At 37.1% G+C, this 24,408-nt stretch overlaps 1 protein-coding gene across 1 annotated transcript in view; it reads right to left on the bottom strand.

The window, feature by feature from the left end:
- The window catches only part of RLF (RLF zinc finger), an 86,745-nt gene that overhangs the window by 19,027 nt on the left and 43,310 nt on the right, over positions 1-24,408 (bottom strand). The window contains exons 5-6 of the mRNA XM_058717900.1: positions 21,387-21,589; positions 3,599-3,735 (exon numbers count right to left, since the gene is read on the bottom strand). Coding sequence (XP_058573883.1) covers positions 3,599-3,735; positions 21,387-21,589 — 340 coding nt within the window. The remainder of the gene's footprint in view (positions 1-3,598; positions 3,736-21,386; positions 21,590-24,408) is intronic.

The raw sequence follows: 24,408 nt of genomic DNA on the forward strand, positions 1-24,408 counted from the left end.
TCTCTCTGCCTCTCCCCTGCTTGTGTTCGCCTGCTCTCTCACTCTAATAAACAAACAAACAAACAAACATTAAAAAAAAAAAAAAAGACCTCAAAATAGCAATCTTGACAAAGAAGAACAAAGCTGGAGGTATCACAACCCCAGATTTCAAGATATACTACAAAACTACAGTAATCAAAACAGTATGGTACTGGCACAAAAACCGACACACAGATCAATGGAACAGAATAAAGAAGCTGGAAATAAACCCACACTTTTATGGTCATTATATGACAAAGGAATATACAAGAATATACAACAGGAAAAAGACAAGCTCTTCAACAAATGCTGTTGGGAAAACAAGGCAGCTACATGCAAAAGAATGAAATTAGACCACTTTCTTAGACCATACACAAAAATAAATTCAAAATTGAGAAAGACCTAAATGTGAGACGTGAAGCCATAAAATTCCTAGAAGTAAGCACAGGCAGTAATCACTTCAATATCAGCCATGGAAACATTTTTCTAGATAGGTCTCTTTTGGCAAGGGAAACAAAAGCAAAATTAAACTACTGAGACTACACCAAAAAACACAGCAAAGGAAACCATCAACAAAACAAAAAGACAAACTACTGAATGAAAGAAGATATTGGTAAATGATATATCTGAAAAGGGGTTAATATCCAAAAACATACAAAGAAATTACACAATGGAACACACCCAAAAGCAAATAATCCAATTTATTTATTTTTTATTTTATTTATTTTTTTTAACATTTATTTATTTTTGAGACAGAGAGAGACAGAGCATGCATGGGGGAGGGCCAGAGAGAGGGAGACACAGAATCTGAAACAGGCTCCAGGCTCTGAGCTGTCAGCACAGAGCCCGATGCGGGGCTTGAACTCACGGACCGCGAGATCATGACCTGAGCCGAAGTCGGCGGCTTAACCGACTGAGCCACCCAGGTGCCCCCAAATAATCCAATTTAAAAACGGGCAGAGGACACAGGCATTTTTCCAAAGATGACACACAGATAACCAAACAAACACACGAAAAGATGTTCAACATCACTAATCACCAGGGAAATGCAAATCAAAACCACAATAAGATATCACGGCACACCTGTCAGAATGGCCAAAACAAAAAACACAAGAAATAAAAAGTATTGGCCAGGATTTAGAGAAAAAGGAATCCTCATGCACCACTGGTGGGAATGCAGGCTGGTGCAACAACAGTATGGAGGTTCCTCAAAAAATTAAAAATAGAGGGGCGCCTGGGTGGCTCAGTCGGTTGGGCGGCTGACTTCGGCTCAGGTCACGATCTCGCGGTATGTGAGTTCGAGGCCCACGTCGGGCTCTGTGCTGACAGCTCAGAGCCTGGAGCCTGTTTCAGATTCTGTGTCTCCTCTCTCTGACCCTCCCCCGTTCATGCTCTGTCTCTCTCGGTCTCAAAAATAAATAAACGTTAAAAAATAATTAAAAATAGAATTACCATATGATCCAGTAGTTCCACTACTGGGTATTTACCCAAAAAACACAAAAACACTAATTCGAAAAGATATATGCACCCCTACATTTACTGTAGCATTATTTACAATAGCCAAGATACAGAGGCAGCCCAAGTGTCTATCAACAGATGAATGGTTAAAGATGATGTGGTATATATATACAATGGAATTTACTCTGCCATAAAAAAGATCTTGCTATTTGCAATGACATGGATGCATCTAGAGGGTACAATGCTAAGTGAAATAGTCAGAGAAAGGCAAATACCATATGATTTAAAACATATGCAGAATTTAAGAAACAAAATAAATGAACAAAGAAAAAAGAGACAAATGAAAATATACTAATTATATAAGGACAAACTGGTTGTCACCAGAGGGGAGATGGATGAAATAGGTGAAGGGGATTAAGAGTACACTTATTGTGATGAACACTGAATAATGTACAGAATTGTTGCATCATTATACTGTACATCTAAAACTTTAAAAAAATCCAAAAAAAACCCCATAACCCTCTGTAATGTATAACACATCTCATATGTGATTTAGTGTATTTCTTTGCCCTGAAAATCTAGCTATCACTAGCAGATATTTTTTTCATTGTAGGCAAAGAAATTAACTGTAACAAGATAAATTGGGGTTTGTTCCTCAAGTAAATACATCTGTTTTACTGAGGCTAAAATCTCTAATCTCTAATGCATGGGGGGGGGGGAACCCCTTCTACTTAATTTAATGATCAAAACCCTCACTGCTACTTAATTCTTTTCATTTTTAGCACTGCTTTTTTGGTTTCCTAACAAAATGCCCATAGTGATTATTACAAAATATATTTAACTCCCTGTTCCACTATCTCCCTTCTCACAGGAGCTGTAACTCTGGCATAGTGGACTCAGTGGTAGAAGACTGCCATCTGCATTCTGGCCCTGCACCAAGAAAACCACCACAGGAGAAGAAAAGCACTGGATTAGGAGTCAAAAACCCTGGATGTGAATCTCAGCTCTATCACTTTAGCCTTAAGACCCTGGGCAATCACAAGACTTCTCTGATTCCTCTGGTCATCCACTGCCTCATCTGCACAATGATAATTATGAGGATTATTATGAGATAATTTATAGCACGCAAATAATATTTCTATCTAAAATAGTAAACAGGAAGAAATATAGTAGCATACAATGTTAATAATAAAACTACAAATACACATAGATGCTCCAAAAGGAGATCAATGAAGGCTAAAGCACACGAAGGGCTTTACTGGGTTTTCCTACAATCAAAATGTTCGTTTCCAACTTCAAGCCATCCTTAGGTTCTAAATCTCTCCATGTTCCTCTAATCAAGATCATGCAAATCCAATCCATTCTTTGAATTAAAGCTCTGATATTACCTCTCCCTTGACACCTTTCTTAAACAGTGAGCACCTTCCACTAATATCCTATGGCATTATCCCTATCACTAATCTGATACTTACTGGCAGTCTTACATTCTAGAATTCTGTGTATCAAGTCTGTCCTTTTGGCCTAAACAGATTCTGCACAGTTGGAATGAAAGAACCGTAGGTTACACTTACTGTTTTCTTTTTAGCAACTAAGTACTCTGTAGGCAAACAAGATATAAACTGAATTAAAACCAAATTAATATAATTCTGCTATATAGTACCAAAGTTTCAAAAGAGATTACCTATTCAAATGGATTTCCTTCTCTAGTGCAAGACTGACCTAGAAACCTAGATAATTAATGGATTTCCAAATAAGAAGGGAAAACGACTACCAAAAGATATAGTAAGTGTAAAGGAAAATGACCTAACACCAATTTGTCTCATGTTGCCATAATTTTATTTCCAAAGAAGACCTATATTAAAGTTAACAGACAACCCTCTATATAAGATGATCAAGAGGAGCTCAAATTCTTTACCCTCTCTTTATTTCTGGACTCTTCTGGAAAAGATTAAACCAGTAACATTTTTTATTAAGTGGTTTAGCTTCTAAGCAAGATGTAATTCACATGTCATCAATTAATTTGCTTAGGCTTTAAATTTGAAAGAAGCCAATGTTTTACATAAACTCTAAATGCCATACTATGTACTAAACAAATAAAGTGAAAAAAAGTAAATATACTTACCAAGAACAATATACACTTGCAGTTTGGAGCTGCTGAGTGAGGTAAGTCGTACAAAGAACAAATGCCGTGTTATCCTGACCCTCGGATTCCAGATTACATATGATGTCTAGTATTTCCTTACAGTCGACCTTTGCAATCTATCAAAAATGAGAAGATGGAGTCAAAATAAAAATGGTGACTTTCCTGTATATTTTGTTATGTAACAAGAAGCCTCTTTTAAGGTTTTCTATCTTTGACAATTCATGAGGCAATTAGAGGGACACAATTTCCTTCTATTAACTTATGACTGAATCTCCTGGACTATATCATATTAGAAAATATTAAAGAGAAGTGAATAGACTGAAGTTCCACTGCAGTCCCAACACAGACAAAAGCATTTTTGTACAGTTAAATTATTCATGAACTTTGCTACCATATAAATAAGTCAAATTATGCATAATAACTTCAGATTATTTTCACTTGAAGTATAATTTTTTTTGTTTTTTCTTTCTTTATTTCCTTGACAGTTTTATTCAAGTCACTCTAGTTACAGATAGGAAAACACAAGGCTTATCCTCACAGCCAGTAGGGCTAAACGAGGCCAGTTGAGAAACTTGTATCACTTTCTCAGAGTTAAGGAGAAAAAATAATACTTGGTATAAGTGTGTTCAAACAACTAAAACACTCAGAAATACATCTTTTTCATTAACACTATTTTTTTTAAGGATTCAATTTTTTTAAAGCAATCTCTACACCGAATGTGAGGCTCAAACCCTCAACCCCAAGGTCAAGAGTCACATGCAGTACCAAATGAGCCAGCCAGGTGCCCCTCATTGACACTAATTATAGAAATCTTAAAACCACCTCTGGGCAAATCAGAATTTTCTGGGGCTCTTTTTACATACTAATGAAACAAGAGATTAAGACCTCTAAAGAGATCCTTTCTCAACTCTATCACTTCCCTGTCTTAACAAAGAATATGATTAATCTCTTTCTCATATGTCAGCCTTATAAATGTGAATTATACCAGACACCAAATGTACAAAACAGTGATAAATTTCAGGATAAATGAAGTGAGTATCAGGGTGAATGAGGTACAAAAGAGTTTAGTTCATCTTTTCCAAAGTGCTATTCAGTTCCAACAGGTGGTCGAAACATCTAATTTTAGTCATACCCTCAAGTAGGCACAGAAGACTTTTTTCAAAGCTTAGCTCACATGCTATTTTCTCCTACAATCCTTTCACTTCTAAGACTAGGTCAGAATCTCCAACAAAAACTCGATTCTCATCCATTGAAAACAAAAAACAACTCCTCCAAAAGTCAACTGTACTTCAATTAAAAAACACCCCCACATACAAAAACTCTACTCTTAATTCCTCCTTTGTAACATCTATCACAACTACAATTCAATCATTAGGCAAAGAACTTAGTATCTGTCTTCTCTGCTAGAATGTAGAATTAATGAGGTCAGGGACTTTGTATATCTTGTTCAAAACTCAGCACATAGCATTGTCTGGAACACATTAAAAAAAAACAACAGTAAACTAAGGTGATGAGTGGGATAAACAAATCAAGTTTAATGAGGGTAAAATGTTCACATTTACAAAGTGAACCTCATACAAGTCTGTTTTCTAGTCTTTTAAAGACAATGCGATGACACAATAAGCAGTATGATATAGTGGTTAAAAGCAATTATTCTTTTTTTTCCTTTTAGATATTTTTATTAAGTTTATTTAGTGTGTGTGTGTGTGTGTGTGGGAGAGAGAGAGAGAGAGAGAGAGAGAGAGAGAGAGAGAGCGGGCAGGGGAGGGGCAGAGAGAGAAGGAGAGAGAATTCCAAGCAGGCTCTGCAGTGTCAGCACAGAGCCTGACGCAGGGCTTGACAAACTCAAGAACTGTGAGATCATGACCTGAGCCAAACCAAGAGTCGGTTGCTTAACCCACTGAGCCACCCAGGTGCCCCAAAAGCAATTATTCTAAAACCAGATTGTGTATATTCTTTTCCCAGCTCTATAGCTACTATCTGTGTGACTCTGGGTAAGTCATGTAACTTCTCAGTGACTTAGTGTCTCAGTTTCCTCATGTGTAAAATGGAAATAACAGAACCTCCCTCATGGAGTTATTTTAAGAATTTAATATGTTTTAGTACATCATGGTGACTATAATTAATACTGTATTGCATATTGGAAAGTTATTAGAATAGATCTTAAATGTTCTCATCATAAGAAAAAAAACTTTTGTGACTCTGTATAGTGACAGACATCAACTAGACTTATCTGGATATCATTTCACAACCTATATAAATACTGAATATTATGTTGTATACCTAAAATAATACGTCAATTATGCATCAATTAAAAATGTGGTATGTGTGCCTATTAAAGTTACAGTTAAGGTTTAAAAAATATATATTCTAACAGGGATTGACAAATAGGGAGCACATCAGAAGAGCTCTTAAGAATTTTTCATGAAATATATAAATTTTAAAAATAAGAAAAAGAAAAAAAGAAAATCAACCTTAAGAATAGTAGAAAGCATTTCAAAAGATCACTCTCAGATGCAAGATCATACCTGATTTAAATTTATATCTAAAGAGCACTGGGAGGCAAAGTTACGTTGGTAAAGCCTAGAACATAATTTAAATTCAGTTTTCAGGTTAAAAAAAAAAAAAGACCGTATCAGCCTTAATGAGGATGGAATTTTAATGATGCCCTCAACAACCATGTCCTCATCCATAGCTGAATGAATTAGAAGGGTCATCCAGAGACAAAAGGCCCACCACAGGGTATTCAGAACTGAAGTGACCGAAGGACTGAAATGAAAATTCCTCAGCAAATGAAAACAGCTATTTATTCCAGGGCAACCACCTACTATCCACGCCATGTTAAAGCTCCTGTCAAAAACCCAGAATTCTAAAATTTGATTTTGCAATGTAACGGCAATATATAACATTTCCAAGCTGAGAAATAGCATGAGAAACTCTCTAAGCCAGACATATAAATTAGAATGGAAATAATATACAATTTGCATTTCTAGAACATTTTTTATCCTTTTCAAATACCTTGAATGAGATATCATCTCACTTTATCAGCATGATAAATCTGTAAGGTTAGCAATGCAGGCAATATTATTTCTACTTCACAAGTAAAAGATGAGCCTGAGAAGAGACTGTTTCTTGTCTCTAGTCAACTGTGGCTAATAATAAAAAGTAACAGTATATAAAATGAAAAACTAATCTCGCGTCATTTTATTCCTACAGGGAAGCTCATTTTAAAAGGGTATACTTCAGAGAGATATGAGCTTTCACCTTGGAACCAAAGTATTAAGAAAAAGGGACAAAACTGAAATAAATTAGAAATGCAGATTTCAAGTCAAAAATCATTAACCTAAAATGACGGGGGAGGAGGAAATGATATGAAAACTCCAGACTAGTTGTTTAGAAGGTATACGTAGTTCTATTATTTCTATTTATTACAAACACGAAACATTTATTACAAAAATGATTTATTACAAAGATGAACACTACCAGTTAGTGTATAAGCCTAAACAAACAGCCCTCCTCTTCTTGCCTGATGAACCGATCCTCCCCATCCTTCAACATTCAGCTGAAACTTCCTTCATAGATTACTCTAGCATCCAATGATCTCTTGCCTTACTCTGAATTCACAGCATCTTATCAACATTTTTAATTGGGCTATTTTTTATTCCATTTTGGGCCAACTTCTGAACTAGTGACTCACAGTGGCCTTTACCTTTTATTATTTTACTTTTTTTACATGTGCTTTGAACTTTGGCTTTCTAACTAGACTACGAATTTCTGAAGACGGTCTTATATGATATCCAAAATCCTCTGTTCACAAAATGCCACAGGAAAAAAACATGTTAAAATTAAAATGCACATGTCTTTCAAAGCCGTGCTGTGTATTACTAAGTACCTGTGCTGTGCTAAGTACTGGGGATACAAGCCAACCTGATTTTTGCCTTCACGGAAGTCACAGTCCAGCCACAGATAACAAATGAGGCAGCAGCAACTGCTAAGAATTACAGTGTATATTAACTGTTACAATGGGGATGTACAGAGTATTTTTCCTACCTTTGATAAAAAGAGATCTAACCCAAATTTGGGGGATCAAAAACAACTTCCTGGATGAAGTCACATTTAAAATGAGAATTAAAGAATGAGTAGAGATAAGTCATGGGAAAGGGTAGAGTGAAATAAGAAAACTGTTCCAAAGAGGAAGAAAAACACATCGCAAGGGCCAACAGGTAAGAATGAACAAGGAACTGGAGAAACAGAAATAAATTATTTCTATTCAGCTAATGGTAATTTAGCAATAGTGTTGGAGTATCAACTCTAGTGGTTCCCTAAGAGTAGACGCCTTCTGCTCTTCCAGTATCTTAGTGCCTTTTCTGAGACTACCACAAAGATTGCTGGTAACCTTGCCTGCTCCTGTACCAATCTAACCTCTACCAACTTCTCAAACTTAACCTCAACTTTCTCCAAATGTTACCCATTTCCTAGTAAATTTTAAGTACTAGCATGCTTTTAGTTCATGCTTAATATTGTTGTTTACCTGACATTTTAGAATATATGCCTGACAAAGAAGTTTCTAAGAGGTCCGTAACACCTAGTAAGAATGGTAACTTAAATATATATTTTTTATTATCCATTACCTTCATTGTTTTACTTCCATCAAGGTTTCTACTGACAAAATAGGACTAGTTTACAGTGGGGTTTCTGTACAACCTTCCAATTCAAGAACTCATTTGCCTCACACATACTCATCTATGCTAATAACACAGGGGCATCCATCTAGACTTTTTTTTTTTATACTCTCATTTAAGTAATGAAAAAAAAATCTCATCATTCTTCATCATTCTTCCAAGTGAAGAAACTGAAGCCAGAGTTCCTTCAGTCTGTTACCTACTCTGCCTGATTCTAAGTCCTTTGAAAGCTGGTATCTTATCTCATGCTTTTAACCTACTTAGTTTAGTGCCTGCTTTAGGATCTTTACGTGACAAATAAGCAAGCACTCAGATAATATTTTTAATCGAAGAGGATATCAGTATTTTGCCCCAAATACCTGTATTTTCTTGAATACAGAGGAAAAAGAGTTATGATAAAGTAACAAAACTAAATAAAAAATTTTTTAAATAGAAAAATCCAGGTAAATTAAAATGACATTTTTTAACACTTCACTAATAAGACACAGTATGGTCCCCAACCTTTTCTAATAGAATAGCTTAAGACCACATTAAAAACCAAATATACACCACAAAATACTTTTCAGCTACAGTAAATTAAAATGAGGTCACTGACAAGCTTCTGAGAATTTCAGTGAGTGTCTAGGAAATTCCTGGATAGGTACTGAAATAATTTTTTAGTTCTTTTTTAAAAATTGTTTTAAAGTTTTTTTTCCCCTTAATTTATTTAAACATCTCTACACCCAATGTGGGGCTTAAACTCACAACCCCAAGATCAAGAGTCAGATGCTCTACCGACTGAGCCAGCCAGGTGCCCCAATACTTTTTTTGTTTACTATCCATCTTGCCTATGAGAATATAAGTTCCATTTGGGCAAAACTTTGTTTTTATTCACCACTGTATCTTCAGTGCCTACAATGGTACCAGGCACTTTGGGGAACATCAATAAATATTTGTTGGAATAAAAGAGAACCACGAGATAAATAACATAGTGGCCACAGAATATATAAATGGGACCGACTGGAGATAAGAATAATGCAGACTAGAGTAAGCAAAGAAGGCTTCAAAGAAAATAGCTCTTGGGGGGATATCAGGGTACAGTTTCATACTACACAGAGGTAACCAGCTAATATATTAATGGAGGCTGAAATTCAGTCAGCTTGCCAAGCCCTAAGTTTTGGCATAAGGCTCTTCCTCACAGAAGGGAGACCTTTGGAAGCAATCGTATGAAGGAGGACATAGTGGAACATGGTCCTTTTTGCCAATTTCCATAAAGGATATAGGCTAATGATAGCAGGAGACTGGAGGACACGTTGATTGTTTTGTTTCTAAGGGCTGTCAATAAACATTTATTGAACTGGAATGGAAGGACAGTGAGCAGAACCAGCTAGGAACTTAAAAGGACCTGAAAGATTAGTCAGGAACATTCATTCCATACCATGTTCTCACCTTCAACCTCTTCAAAATCCTAACTAGTTCCTCCAGATCTTTCCTTACTAAAATCTACTTCATAACAAAGTCTGATACACCTAATTAATACAAAATTATAAATCATGCATAAGCACTATCAATACTATGTGTATTTACAAAGTATCACAACTTACAGCATAAGGCAAAAAGTGGCTAATGCTGAAAATTCTGGTGGCAAAGATGAAACATACCACCTTACCCTGTGAATTTAATATATAATGGTTACATACCTTCCTGCCAGTCCTGAACAAGAGTAATGCCTGAAAATTCTCCTGTGACAAAGCACTTAGAAATCCTGGGTAAAACAGAAATGTCTTTTATAGAACATACAGCCGAACATTAAAGAAGTAAAAGAAATCATGAAGGGGGAAATAAGTGTTCAAGTGTGACTGGACAACCGCCCTAACTTGCTGGATCACTGCTAATCTCACTAAGAGGCTTGTGTTTTACAACTCATGGATAGATGATAAAGCTTGGACCTGGAGACAGGAAGTTGGCAGGGAGACTTCTGCATACAATTGGAACCCCAATAGAGCTACAAACTCAGAGAACGGGTGGACCAAAATAAGGCACACAGCAGGAAAACTTGTATAGCAATCTCAACCTGGGTTCTGGTGGGATAAAAAAAAAATACTTGAGAATTTATAACCTGTCCTTCAAACTTGGAATTTGCCCTAACACTACTCTGTTGTCCAATAACGCCAAACTGAGAAAAATGATATAAAATAAAAAGAAGGTTCTGGCTGGTAACCTCTCTGAATCACCTGGCAGAAGGAAAACTGAAACTGATTTATAGAGACATATGCTAACTAAGCCCTATTAGAATTCTCAGAAATAAAGCACTCCTTGCTTCCACCCACTTTCATCAAAACTGAGCTCACAATCCCAAACTATAAAAAGTACAACTAAACCAGCCATTCCAGAAATGCAGTATACATAATAAGCAGCAGGACTAGACTCCCAAGAACTTCAGGTAACAGAATGTACACCACAAAGACTGAACCCTAACGATGGACTTTGGTTTGTTTTAAAAAAAAGAAAAGAAAAGAAAAAGAAAAAAGAAAGGCAGAGAGGAATATGAGTTTGGTGAAGGAAGGAAGGAAGAAAAGGAGGGAGGAAAGGGAGGAAAGGGAGGAAAGAGAGGAAAGAAGGAAGCATGAAGTCATAAAATGATATGGTGAACCTTAAACGCATACTGCTCAGTGAAAGAAGCCAATCTGAAAAGGCTACATACTACATAATTCCAACTATATGACATTCTGGAAAAGGCAAAACTGTGGGGGCAGTAAAAAGATCAGTGGATGCCAGGGGCCTGGGGAAAAAGAGGGAAGGATAAATAAACAGAGTACAGGACATTTTCAGAAGAGTGGAACTATTCTGCATGTTACTGTGATGACAAATACACACAATTATATGTTTGTCACAACTCACAGAATGTGTAACACTGATAGTGAGCCTTAATGTAAACTATAGATTTTAATTAATAATATACTAGTTCAACAATTCTAACAAATGTAACACACTCATGGCAAGATGTTAACAGGTAAAATGTGGGGTAAGGGCTTTGTGTACTTGCCACTCAAACTTTCTGTAAACTGTTTCTGCTTTTAAAAATGTATTAATTTTTTGGGGCGCCTGGGTGGCGCAGTCGGTTAAGCGTCCGACTTCAGCCAGGTCACGATCTCGCGGTCCGTGAGTTCGAGCCCCGCGTCGGGCTCTGGGCTGATGGCTCGGAGCCTGGAGCCTGTTTCCGATTCTGTGTCTCCCTCTCTCTCTGCCCCTCCCCCGTTCATGCTCTGTCTCTCTCTGTCCCAAAAATAAATAAAAAACGTTGAAAAAAAATTTTTTTTAATGTATTAATTTTTTTAAAAAGTCTATTAATTTAACAAAAAAACCTTTAACCATTTTTAATATTAGATTATTTGTCTTTTTACTGGTGACTTGTAAGAGTTCTTCATTACGTCTAGATTCAAATCCTTTATAAGATATATGGTTTGCAAATATTTTCTCTCATTCTGTGGATTAACTTTGCTGTTCCTTGATGTCCTTTCACAAAGCTGGATGAAGTCTTATTCTTCTTTTGTCACTTGTGCTTTTGGTGTCAAATATGAAACAACTGCCAAATCCAAAGCCTTAAATAATTATTCCTGTATTTTAAGATGTCATACTTTATATTTAACATTTATATATTATAGCATAATATTTACATATTATATGTTTATATCTTAATATGGATTATATCTATTATACATTTTATAGATAATATATTTTTATATAAATTATGTATTTATAATATATATTTGTATTATATTTATATCTACAATCCATTTGGAGTTATTTTTTTGCATACAGTATTAAGGATCAAGCTTCATTCTTTTGCAACTGATATCCAGTTGTTAAAGACCCCTTCATTGAAAAGATTATTCTTTTCCCCATTGAACTGTCTTGGAATTCACACAGATAATCAACTGGTGGTTAAGTGTGAAGGGCTTATTTCTAGATTCTGGATTCTAGTCCATCGATCTTTTTGCCTGATGGTTTAGTGACTTTCCTAGAATTAATTCTGTAAAGTCCACATTCTTTGTCATGTGTGGCCACTATAGCCTCTGCTTGGTTCGCTTAATGGTCAGCTATATGTTCAATGTATTGAAGACATTTACTTAAATGCCTGAATAAGCCTCTGCTTTTGCCAAGCAGCTCTGTGTATTGGGGCATACTTTCAATATTTCAGTACGCAGTTTAAAACTCTGCCTTGCCTTTCATTTCCTACCTGTGCAGAGCCTCGAGATTAGGGCCATTTTAGGTCATTCCTCACCAGACACAGAGCCCTGTTACCTTCCAGAATCCTAGCAATACATCAAAAGTTTTCAAAGTCCCGTATGATGTCCCATATCCCAGTTTTTCTTTTTTAGTCTTTTTGGGCAGTCTCTTGTTAGCCTGACTCGTAATGCCTCCTCTGACCACTGTCACATTGAACAATTACCACTGATTGTTTCTGACAAATACATACTGAGGACACAGCTTTTGTCATTGTGAGCTCTGAGTCAAATAAAGACAAGTCTTGAGAATGGAACTTTTCAGAAGTTGCCACAAAGATCAAATAGTGACAATGCTAGGTATGGGCTTTTGCAGAGTTCCAAAGCTCATTCTGCTTCCTCAGCTGGTTGCTAGGCTGCTGGTTTTCATAGGCTACTACTACTGTAGCTTTGAGGCTGTTTGTTTTCAAGGTTACTGTGAAGCTGGGGAAGAGACAGGAAGTAGGACAAGTTAAAATGGCACCAAGTTGTTCTTAGGGAGATTCATCTGTTTTCCTTGAATAAAACCTCTTTGGATTGTAGTAAGCCTTTAGTTAATTTCCAGGGTTCTGAAATAGTTAATCTTATTCGCCCTGTGGTTTCAAATGCTGATGACTTGAACGCCTCATTTCCAACTCAGAACTCTCCCCTCAGTCTCACAGTGTATGAATACTGTTTGCTGTTCCTCTCCCTCGTGTCTTGTTCATCCTTGTATCCCCACTGCCTAACAGAGTCCTCCAATGAATATATGTTAAATGACTGGAAAGTATGTCTATATTGTTTCTTACAATAATATGTGAATCTAAAATTATCTCAAGGGGCGCTTGAGTGGCTCAGTCAGTTAAGTGTCCGACTTTGGTTCAGATCATGATCTCAGTTTGTGAGTTTGAGCCCCACGTGGGGCTCTGTGAGGACAGTGAGGAGCCTGCTTCAGATCCCATCTCCCTCTCTCTCTGCCCCTTCCTCGCTCATACATGTGTATGCGCTCTCTCTCAAAAATAAATAAACAAAATATATACTTTTATTTTAAAAAGGAAAGAAAAAAGATCATCTTGGGTATTGTAGAAAGTGAACTGTAGGGACAAGAATGCAATTAGAAGACTTTCATAATAATCTGGCAATTAAATACCAATGGTCTAACAGGTAGCCAACTGGCATAAGAGAAGGGGAATAGAGGCAGCATTATCTGCCTTCTTATTTTCACTATTGGGCTACCAAGGTAAACCAGTATTCTGGCCAGTGCCATTACTGGAATATTTTATCATTTATCTTTCTCTAGATTACTGGTTTTGAATTTAGTATTTTCCTGATCTTTTTCCTTTTTTCTCCCCTGATCAGTTCTGAGGCACAATGCAAATCATTTGTTCCTCATAATAGACTCTTTGAACTGAAGCTGATGTTTTTCAAAAGGGAATCAAAGTGGATTTCAGGTTATCCAGATAATAAGACTCTTGTCACGTGTATCCTCCAACAGGAAAAAGGTAGGAGTTACAGTTAGCAACTCTACATTTCACATAAACCTGGGTCTACCTTTGGCAGAATCATCCCTGTTAGGTTCAGAGACACAACATGGAAAAAAGGCCATGCTTCTAAAAATCAGACTTCTTTTAAACTGCAATAACACCACAGACCAGCACTAGGTTAACACCAGTGGTTACTTGCATATAATGGTCATTGATGTTTCTAATTAAACCCTATCGCTGTGTGTATGTAAGCCTGAAATGTCCTACTAAATTCTTTTTTTTTTTTTTTTTTTTTTTAAATTTTTTTTTCGTTTTTTATTTATTTTTGGGACAGAGAGAGACAGAGCGTGAACGGGGGAGGGGCAGAAGAGAGGGAGACACAGAATCGGAAACAGGCTCCAGGCTCTGAGCCATCAGCCCAGGGCCTGACGTGGGGCTCGAACTCACGGACCGCGAGATCGTGACCTGAGCCGAAGTTGGACGCTTAACCAACTGCACCACCCAGGCACCCCTGTCCTACTAAATTCTTGAAAATTATACATCTAACTCTCCATGACTCACTAGTATAATCTTACATCAACCAAAATACCCACACATAACCCACGAAAGCAAGACTAGATGCAAGATCCAGATGTAAACTGCCCTGGGAAGATGTCTCTTCAAAGCTATTTGAAAGACCTCTGCATTAGGAGAGAAAATATTTAAATACTCAAATCCTCAACTTCCTCATACAGCCTTTCTACCTTTAATGTATTTAAGTTTATTTTGAGAGCAAGCAAGAGAGAGAGAGAGAGAGAGAGAGAAAGAAAGAGAGAGAGAGAAAGAGAATGAGCACAAGCAGGGGAGGAACAGGGAGAGAGGGAAAGAGAATCCCAAGCAGGTTCCATGCTGTCAGCACACAGCTCAACATGGGGCTCAGTCTCACAAATTGTGAGACCATGACCTGAGCCGAGATCAAGAGTGAGTCAGAAGTTTAACCAACTGAGCCACCCAGGCATCCCTTTAATGTATTTTTTGAGAGTACGTTTCATTCCCCATACAATAAAGTAAAATTATTTACACTTCAATTTTAAATGTAATTATACACTTTGTTATTATTCCTTGTTCAGGATCGATCTTAATCTTGATTCTTATTTAAGCTACACCTGAAATTTCTATGCTCCTGTTTACTTTTTCTTCTACTCCCAAACTGAATTCCCAATGGATCCTGCTTAAATGTATTTGCTGTTTATCATCTATACCTAGTGATTATGTCAATTCCCAAGTGCTAGACTAGTGAGTAAATTAGGTACTGTTTGTCTTTTTCTTCCCACATCAAGAAAAGAAAAGAAGCTTCTCCTGTTGTGTCTATTAACATTAGACACTGAAGAAATAGTTCATTCAGGGATTAAAACAGAAATGGACTCCTGCCTTAACTGTGCCAAGAGTTCTACTGACAGATTCCTTGGCTCTTCATAATAATAGAAGGGCTTCATGTTTACAATCTCATTATCCTTCATATTATATGTGGAAAACTTGATCTTTGCAAAGATTTCCTCCTTCAGTAATGAAAAACACATAGGAAACATCCACTTGGGACACTAGGCCATGACCAAGTCTGTAACTTTCATTAAAAATCTTTCATGTGCAGAACTAATAGTAATATCGTATCATTCAATTCTAAATGAAACTGAAACTTGAGGATTCCACTGAGGTTCTGAGTTTGGGGTTGTGAATTTTGGCTTTCAAGGTGATCCCCTCAAGTAATCTTAATTGTATGTGTCTGGCTAAATCTTCCCCAGCAGAGGTTTCCTATTACACACACCCATTATGGTGATACCCACAGGAGCCAACATACAAATACTCTTATTCCCAGCTGTTGCTCAAGTTAATTTGACTCTTCTGAACTCAGTTGAAGTAGATGGCAAATGTGTATAGAACTCTGCTACTTTAGAACACATGCTGATTTTAAACCCGATTAATGAACGTCTAGTGATTCATTATACTTTTCCAAAGCAAATTTTAAAGATTCTCTTTAATTCTATTGTCAGTTGCAAAAGAAAGCACAACTGGGTGAGACTAATTATGATGGTATCAGTGTTCCTTTTAAAATTTTATGATGTGTGCTAAATGTTTTTGCATTGATATATTTAAGTAATTAATCTCAATCATTATAAAATGTTTTAAATCACACCTATACATAAATGTATAAATATGAATAGATGATATACCACTAAGATGTTTCCTATTATAACATGGTTCGTTGTATTTACCAACTGGAAAGAAGTTGTACAGTGGAAAAAAAGGCTGGCCAGAAAGCAAGGAGATCTGTGTTCTAGCCTGGGCTTGGACTCTCTAATTAGCTTAATGCAGGTAGGGCCTTGGAAACATTATCATCTTGGCTTCAGTTTCATCACTGGTAAACCATGCAGGAGTAGACTAAATGATAGTCAATGTTTACTATACACTGGAAAATCTGATTCTTGTAGAGCAAGGACTAACAAACATTTTTTATAAAGTGCCAGGTAAAAAATATTTTCAGCTTTGTGGGCCAGGTAGTCTGTTACAGCTACTCAACTCTACCACTGTAAACACAGCCATAAACAATAAACAAATGGGCATGACTGTGTTCCGGTAAAACTTTATTTACAAAAAAAAGGTAGTTGGGTGGATCTGGCCCATATGTCATAGTTTGCCAACCTCTGTTGTAGAGAATCAAATCACATTTCCTCTAACTTCGTTCCTTACAAACTCAACAAATTTGTTGAAAGGAATTAATTATGTAACTTCAGGAAGAAATCCTGTTTTGTTGTCTTGTTATTAATAAACCAGGAAAGTCATGGACAAAACAAAGCTGATTATTCTCCCAAGCCCTCCTTGTTGTCCATATCTTTCTTCTTTGCCATTCTGATCAGTTAGCGGAACACTGTCATTCTTCCAGTCTCCCAGGCCTCACGAGTCTCTTGACATTAAGTCCTCTTGCTAACTCCAATCAATCTCTTCTAAGCCTAACATATCTTCTTTCTAAGCTTCCTAAAATATTGTTTGTCATTTCAATCCCCACCTTCAAAACCTTTCTAATTTCTACTGCATCAAATCAGTTTTAATTCACTAGAGTTTCCAAGGCCTCCCCCTTCTCCCCACCCAACAGGTCTTATTTCTCACAAGACCTCAACACCCACTCTGCCATGGCAAGGTGTTCTCTAGTGGGCCTCAGCAACATACACATTCATTTCTCCGCCTTCACTACCAAAGTCAGCTATCCCCAAACCATTCTTTCTACCCATCCAAACCCTAACATTATTTCAAGGTCCAAATCAAGGATCAATTTTTATAAAGCCTTATATGCCAGTCAACAAAGATTCTCCCCACTTCTATTGAATTCAGGGGCAGTATCATACGGCTTAGTACTTATCTTCCTGTATCTGTTTCTGGCAACCAAAGTAAGCCATACACACCCTTCTGTTTTTGCCAGTACCTCATACAATGCTACAAACAAAAGCTTTAAATAAACAAAGGCTGAGACATTAAAGGAAAAGTTGTTATTATTATAGAATGAAGAGGAATCAAGTCCATGATCTAGCATTTTTGCTTCTTCTGAAATTTTCTGGCATGTATCAGGTGCTGAATGTAACCATTACTACAACTTAACTCTGATTAGGTTTCCCAAACACAAAATACTACAACTGTTATTAGAGATAAGCAGTCTCCCATCTCCTTATCCTTCCCAACACTGCAAATAAAAAAATTAGCATATGGGCTTATAGTTAGTCGCTTATGAATAAATGCCTATTATGCTGCTAACTATTCTTCCAGAATGTAGAGATATAGTGGTGAATAAACCAATGTCTTCATCCTTACAATGTTTTCAACCTAGTGGGAGGAAACAGAAAAGAAGCAAATATGATGTCTAGCAGAAGTAGTAATATAAACATAAAGAAGAAACAGGTAAGTAAGGGGACAGAGAGTGACAGAGGCCATTTTAAGATGGACGTCTATATATTTATAATAACGATGAGGTATTAAGAAAAAAAGGACAGAGAAGGGGGATAGTATAAATTTTCTTTTCTTTTATTTACTCGAGACAGTGTGCATACACACAAGCAGGGGAGGAGCAGAGGGAGAGAAAGAATCCCAAGCGGGCTCCACAGCAGCATGGAGCACAACCCAGAGCTCGATCTCACGATGGTGAGATTATGACCTAAGCTGAAATCAAGAACCGGATGCTTAACCCACTGAGTCACCCAGGCACCCTGATAGGACACTATTTTAGATGGGACAGTGAAGAAGGTCTCTGATAAGGCAATCTTGCAGTGAGATGTGAATGCTGTTAAGTGAACGAGCCATCCCAAGCATCTTGTGGACGGGCATTCTAGGCAAAAGAAATGGCAACCACAAAGATCTAAGGCAGGCATGTGTTTGGTTTGTTCAAACAACAGCAAATTGCTACGGAGCAATGAGCATTACATGGTAGAAGATACTGTCAGAGATGTTTAGAGAAGTCTCCAGGAGCCATGACACATAGAATAAAGCCTTCTGGATTTATTATGAAGAAGATGGAAAGCTGTTGGTCAGGGAGTGACATGACCCCACTTTAAGTTTTAAAGATATTATTCTAGTTAATTTTGGTAAGATTAAATGTAGAGAGTGAGAGTAAAAAGCAAGTAGGTCAGTTCAGAAGTTTCTGAATTAATTTTTGTAACACAATGCCTAACACAGCATTCGGCATATAAACCCTTAGGTATTTATCACCTAGGATGATAATATATTATCCTGCATTTTTAATACTAGTAGTAGTATACCAAACTCAGGTTTGCATCTCACCTTAACCACTTTAAGCTTTGTAAGCATGAACATATTACTTGATCTGAGCCTCATTTTCCTCACCAATAAAAATAGAGTTAAGAGTTGTAAGAATTAAATGTGACAAAATATATATAAAGCATTCAGCATAGCATTTAACATACAGTAAGGACTCAAAAAAAAATGGTAGCTGGTTATTCACTACCTTCCCCCCTTCACCTGCAACACTGAGACTGGACAGCAACTGACTTCATTTGGAAGAAAGTGCATAAAAACCACGCCCGAATATCAGGTAGATCAGGAGCTTAGTTATGGACATATGAAGTCTGAGATGCTATTAGCCATACCAGTAGAGACAGTGATTTAGGTAGCTGGATATGTGAGTCTGGAGTTCAGAGGAGAGGACTGGGCTGGAGATAAAACATTTGAGATTCAGACAACAGTTGGTATTTAAAAACAGGAATCTAAAAGAAGTCACCAAGGGCATGCTTGTAGGTAGAAAAGAGAGGACACACAAGGACAGTCCTAGAGTACTGTAACATTTACTCAACAGAGAGATGAGGAGGAAGAGCAGGTTAGAACTAAGAAAGACTGACTCATCAGTTAGGTGCAGAGAAAACCAGGAGAACGCAATACCCTAGAATGCAAGTGCCTGGGTGGCTCAGTCAGTTAAGCAGCCGACTCTTGACTTTGGCTCAGGTCAGGATCTCATGGGTTCGGGAGACTGAGCCCCGTGTCAGGCTCTGCACTGACAGCTCGGAGCCTGCTTGGGATTTTTCTCTCTCCCCTTCTCTCTCTATCCCTTCCCTCCTTGTGCTCTCTCTCAAAATAAATAAATAAATAAACCTAAAAAAAATGTTTAAAAGACAAAGTTAAGAAGTCAGATTGAATAAGATGAAAGCTGAGAAATCATCATTGGATTTAGTGATGTGATAGACTGGCAGGGGTGAATGCCATATTATAATGTGTTCGAGGAGAATGATGTTAGAACAGTAAATTCACACAGTTCATTCAAGAAATTATGCTGAAAGGCCAGGAGAAGAATGGGGTGGTCGTTGGATGGGGAAGTGGAATCTAAAGATTTCTTTTTTAAAGATGAAAGAAGTAATAGCATAAATGCTGATAGGATGGTTGCAGTAGAGGAGGAACTGATGATACAGTAGAGAAAAGTCCTGGAAGCATTATCCTTGAGGGGGCGACAGCAGGTGGGATATGATATTGAAGTCGGGGGGGACTGGCCTTAGGCAGGAGAACAGATACAGTTATCTTTAGTAATGGAAGAGAAGGTACGCACGCACAGATACAGGTAGGTGAATAGATGTCATGGAAGCAGCTTACAGAAACCCCCTTCCAACTGCCTCAATTTCCTCAGAGAAATAGGGAGAAAAAGTTCATCAACGCAAAGTGTGATGGGGCAAAAGGCATTACAGTATACATTTGAAAAGAAAGGACACAGTATGAAATAGTACTTTATGAAAGTGGGAGAGCAAATAGCCTAAAAAAATATAGTGTGACTGATTACTGGTAAAATCAGTAGGCTGGTTTTCTCCACCCGTTTGACCCCACTGGTGCAGGTAAAGATAGAGAGTAGGCCAAGATTTAGAGATAATCAAGATGGTGGTTAGTCAAATAAGTACAATTAAGGGAGAGACCAGTCGAGAAACTTAGGGAGTGATAATATTGATTGACTATGGAAAAGCAGAGTTTAAGGAGGGAAAGGATGAAGGCAAGCAGGATCAATAGACTTTTGGTCCTGGAGTGAGTGAGCTGGAAAGAGAAAGTTGCATTTGGAGTAGGATATTATAAATAAAACTGTAAGTTGAAACTATCATTAAAGTTTAAGAATTACTACAGCATAAAATCAGATCCTTGGGATTATTACCTTTAATAGGAAAGGTTTAACAGAGAAGTAAAATGAGAATCCATGTACCAGATCTAGGAGAATTATAGGTAGATGACAGAATACAGCTAGAAATTATTCATCTTTTCCTATGTAATTTATCAAAAACTATTAGAGAAAACGAATTCCAACATTTTAAAGAAAAGGGTTCGGGTTAAAAAATGCAATGTGACTGATAAAATAATTTTTAAAAAAGATTCAATTATTTTATTATTTTCCACGGTACCCAGCTTGTGCATTTAATTATAGTTCAAAACATATTCACAGGTTCTAAAGTCCCATATTTCTCTGCTTACAGTTACATGTGTAAAGTACCTTAAATGAAAGCTAAGTGACATTCCTACTTTAGTTTATCCCTTGATGTTAGTATTAATAATTTCTGTATTTCCCAAACATATAGAAATCATTACTTTAAAAAAAAGAAAAACACCTTTTACATTTGAAAATTTCAAAGCAAACCAATGCCCTAACACATAAATCCCCACCTGCATATTCTTTAATTATCTACTTTCAAATCCACCTATAAGACATAACTTTATATTCACTCTGTCGAACAGTTATATACAATTAATATGGCACTTTTCAGTAGCCAGAAAAAAATAATTCTTGGTTTTCATCCTGCCATGCAACATTTATCAAAATCTATTAAATTCATAGTAAGCGTGAGTGACAACAGCACTTATTTGCTTTACTCACCTCCTTAATAGCATCTTCATTCGGGAGAATGGAACATAAGCATGTGATATAGGCTTGCTGAAAAGATGACACATTTGCAATTTCCTTAGATTCTGCACACAGTTTTGATAAAGCAGTGGCCTGAGGGATGCAGTTAGATTTCAACAAATGTTTTATTCGCATTTGCAGAAAGGAAGGTCCTTCTTGTGCAATCAATTTATTGACTAGGAGAAAGGAAAAATAAAAGTCTGATAACATACCTCATAACATGTCAAGGTTAAGACGATAGTTTGATATCTTTTGTTGTTGGTTTGTTTTTAGTGAATAAAAATTCGGTTGATATAACTTGGGAAGTATATTCTGATCTCGATACTCATCTAATAGAGCAGATAGCAAGATAAATTAATTTTGCTAATGATTCCCACATTATTTGTAGTTTTATTCTAAACACCAAACCTCTTAATAAAACTACTAACACTTTATTAAAATCAACTATTTGATTTTCTCCTCCCTCACTTTCTGATAAGGATATTAAGGAATATGGATATGAACAACAAGCATAAATGCAAGAAAAAGAAGTAGCCTATGTAATATTAACAACTACCACTCGAACACTTTTATGAGGTACCAAGCTTTAGGCTGAGTGTTTCTATATACCTCTCACTTATTCTTCACACCACCACCAAGGCAAGTATTATTATCCCCAGTTTAAGGTTAGGAAAATTAATATTCAGAGAAATTAGGTAACTTGCCAAGGATTCCAAAGCCAGTGGTGTTCTTTCCTCTAAACCAGGAATTTCTCAAAGTGTGTTCCACCGACCAAAAGACCTGAGAGATAGTCCTAGAAAAAAAAAGGATTCCTTGGTCAAATCTCTGAACAGTCCTGCAATAAAGAAAACTGTTCACTTTTATTTAACCCAATGTCTCCCAAACTGATTTGACCAGAGAACCCTTTTACACATATTATTAGCATAATGTAAAATATATGTTCCTGGTTCAGTACACACTTTGGAAAATGCTGCTCTGGGCAGTACTAAATATTAAGCATCTGAGCACTGATTTTTACAGTGTTCTAGACAATCCCACAACTTACGAACAGCATACACTCAACAAGTGTGTGGCATCGTTACTATTATTTAAAGAATAGAGGTGAGAATATCGTAGGTCAAGACAAGTCATGAGTAAACAAACTGCTTTAGATGTTCCATCTAAAATAGTGTTTCTCAAACTTGAAAGAGCCTTCTGAATCACCTGGGGTATCTTAGTAAAATGCAGATTCTAATTCAGTGGGTCTGGGATGGGACCTGAGATTTTGTTTTTCCAACAAGCTTCTCAGATGATACCCATGCTGCTATGTCTACAAGCATGAGATCTATGGAGTGGAAATCACTGTATTAATGATAAACCACTGTGGGGACAGGGATAAACTACTGGCCCAGTCTTTACATCCGAACCAACTATACAGTTTCTGAAATTCTTTTAAAAAACAAGTAATACCACATATGCACATGACATAAAATTCAAAAACACAAAAAAAGTTTATAAAGTTGTCTCCTTTCTGCCCTAACTCCAGTCCCCCAGTCTCCTTCCCCCCAAAACAATAACTGTTTCCAATTTCTTCCAGAATTCTGAGTACAGAGGACCTATTTCTTTTCCCACTAAATATATCATATAGGTCATTCTATATACGTGGAAGGTGCCTATTTCCTGTGGTAGCTCAAAAAGGTCTAGATTCTAGAGCTCTAACTGCAGATTCTGATTTAGCAGGTGAAGCCTGGGGAGGGAGAGAGGGGGATAGAGAATGTGTGTCTGTTTGTGTTGGTTTTAAATTCCACAGATACTCTAATAATGTAGTCAAGGTCAAAAAGTATGGCTGGAAAACAGATCACTTTCACTTGGATTTTTCCATTTTAGTCCCATAGGCACTAAATTCCACAAAACGAACTCATAATCACATCTCCCTCTCAAATAGCTCCTCATTCCTTACTTCTATTTTCAGTAATGGTATTCTCTCAATCATACAGAAAGTTTAGCATTATCCCTCCTTGCCAATTCCATCCCTCAATTATTATTATATCCTTATTGTATGCTAGCAATTCTTTTTAAAACTCCCCAATCAGGGGCACCTGGGTGTCTTGGTCAGTTGAGGATCTGACTCTTCATTTTGGCTCAGGTCATGATCTCCCAGTTCATGGGATTGAGCCCCACATTGGGCTCTGGACTGCTTGGGATTCTCTCTCCCTCTCTCTCTGCCCCTCCCCCACTCATGTTCTCTGGTGTGTAAATAAATAAATAAATAAATAGATCTATAGCTATATATCTATATAGATATAGATACAGATATCTGTACAGTTTCTTAAATTCTTTTAAAAAGTTAAGTAATACGGGGCGCCTGGGTGGCGCAGTCGGTTAGGCGTCCGACTTCAGCCAGGTCACGATCTCGCGGTCCGTGAGTTCGAGCCCCGCGTCAGGCTCTGGGCTGATGGCTCGGAGCCTGGAGCCTGTTTCTGATTCTGTGTCTCCCTCTCTCTCTGCCCCTCCCCCGTTCATGCTCTGTCTCTCTCTGTCCCAAAAATAAATAAAAAATGTTGAAAAAAAAAAATTTAAAAAAAAAAAACAAAAAAAAAAACCAAACTTAAGTAATACCATATATGCACATGACATAAAATTCAAAAACACAAAAAAATGTTTATAAAGTTATCTCCTTTCTGCCCTAACTCCAGCCCTCCCGCCTTCTTCCCCCCAAAACAGTAACTGATAGATAGATATCTGTATCTCTCTCTCTCTGCCCTATATATTAGGGGCACCTGGGTGGCTCAGTCAGTTACGCGTCTGACTTCAGCTCAGGTCATGATCTCACGGTTCATGAGTTCACAGTTCATGGCCCCGCATCAGGCTCTTTGCTGACAGCTCAGAGCCTGGAGCTTGCTTCAGATTCTGTGTCTCCCTCTCTCTCTCTGCCCCTTCCCCGCTCATGCTTTGTCTCTTTGTCTCAAAAATAATAAACATTCAAAAAAATTAAAATAAATAAGCATTTAAAAAA

Source organism: Neofelis nebulosa, chromosome 2 (genome assembly GCF_028018385.1).
Source record: "Neofelis nebulosa isolate mNeoNeb1 chromosome 2, mNeoNeb1.pri, whole genome shotgun sequence".
NCBI lineage: Eukaryota > Metazoa > Chordata > Mammalia > Carnivora > Felidae > Neofelis > Neofelis nebulosa.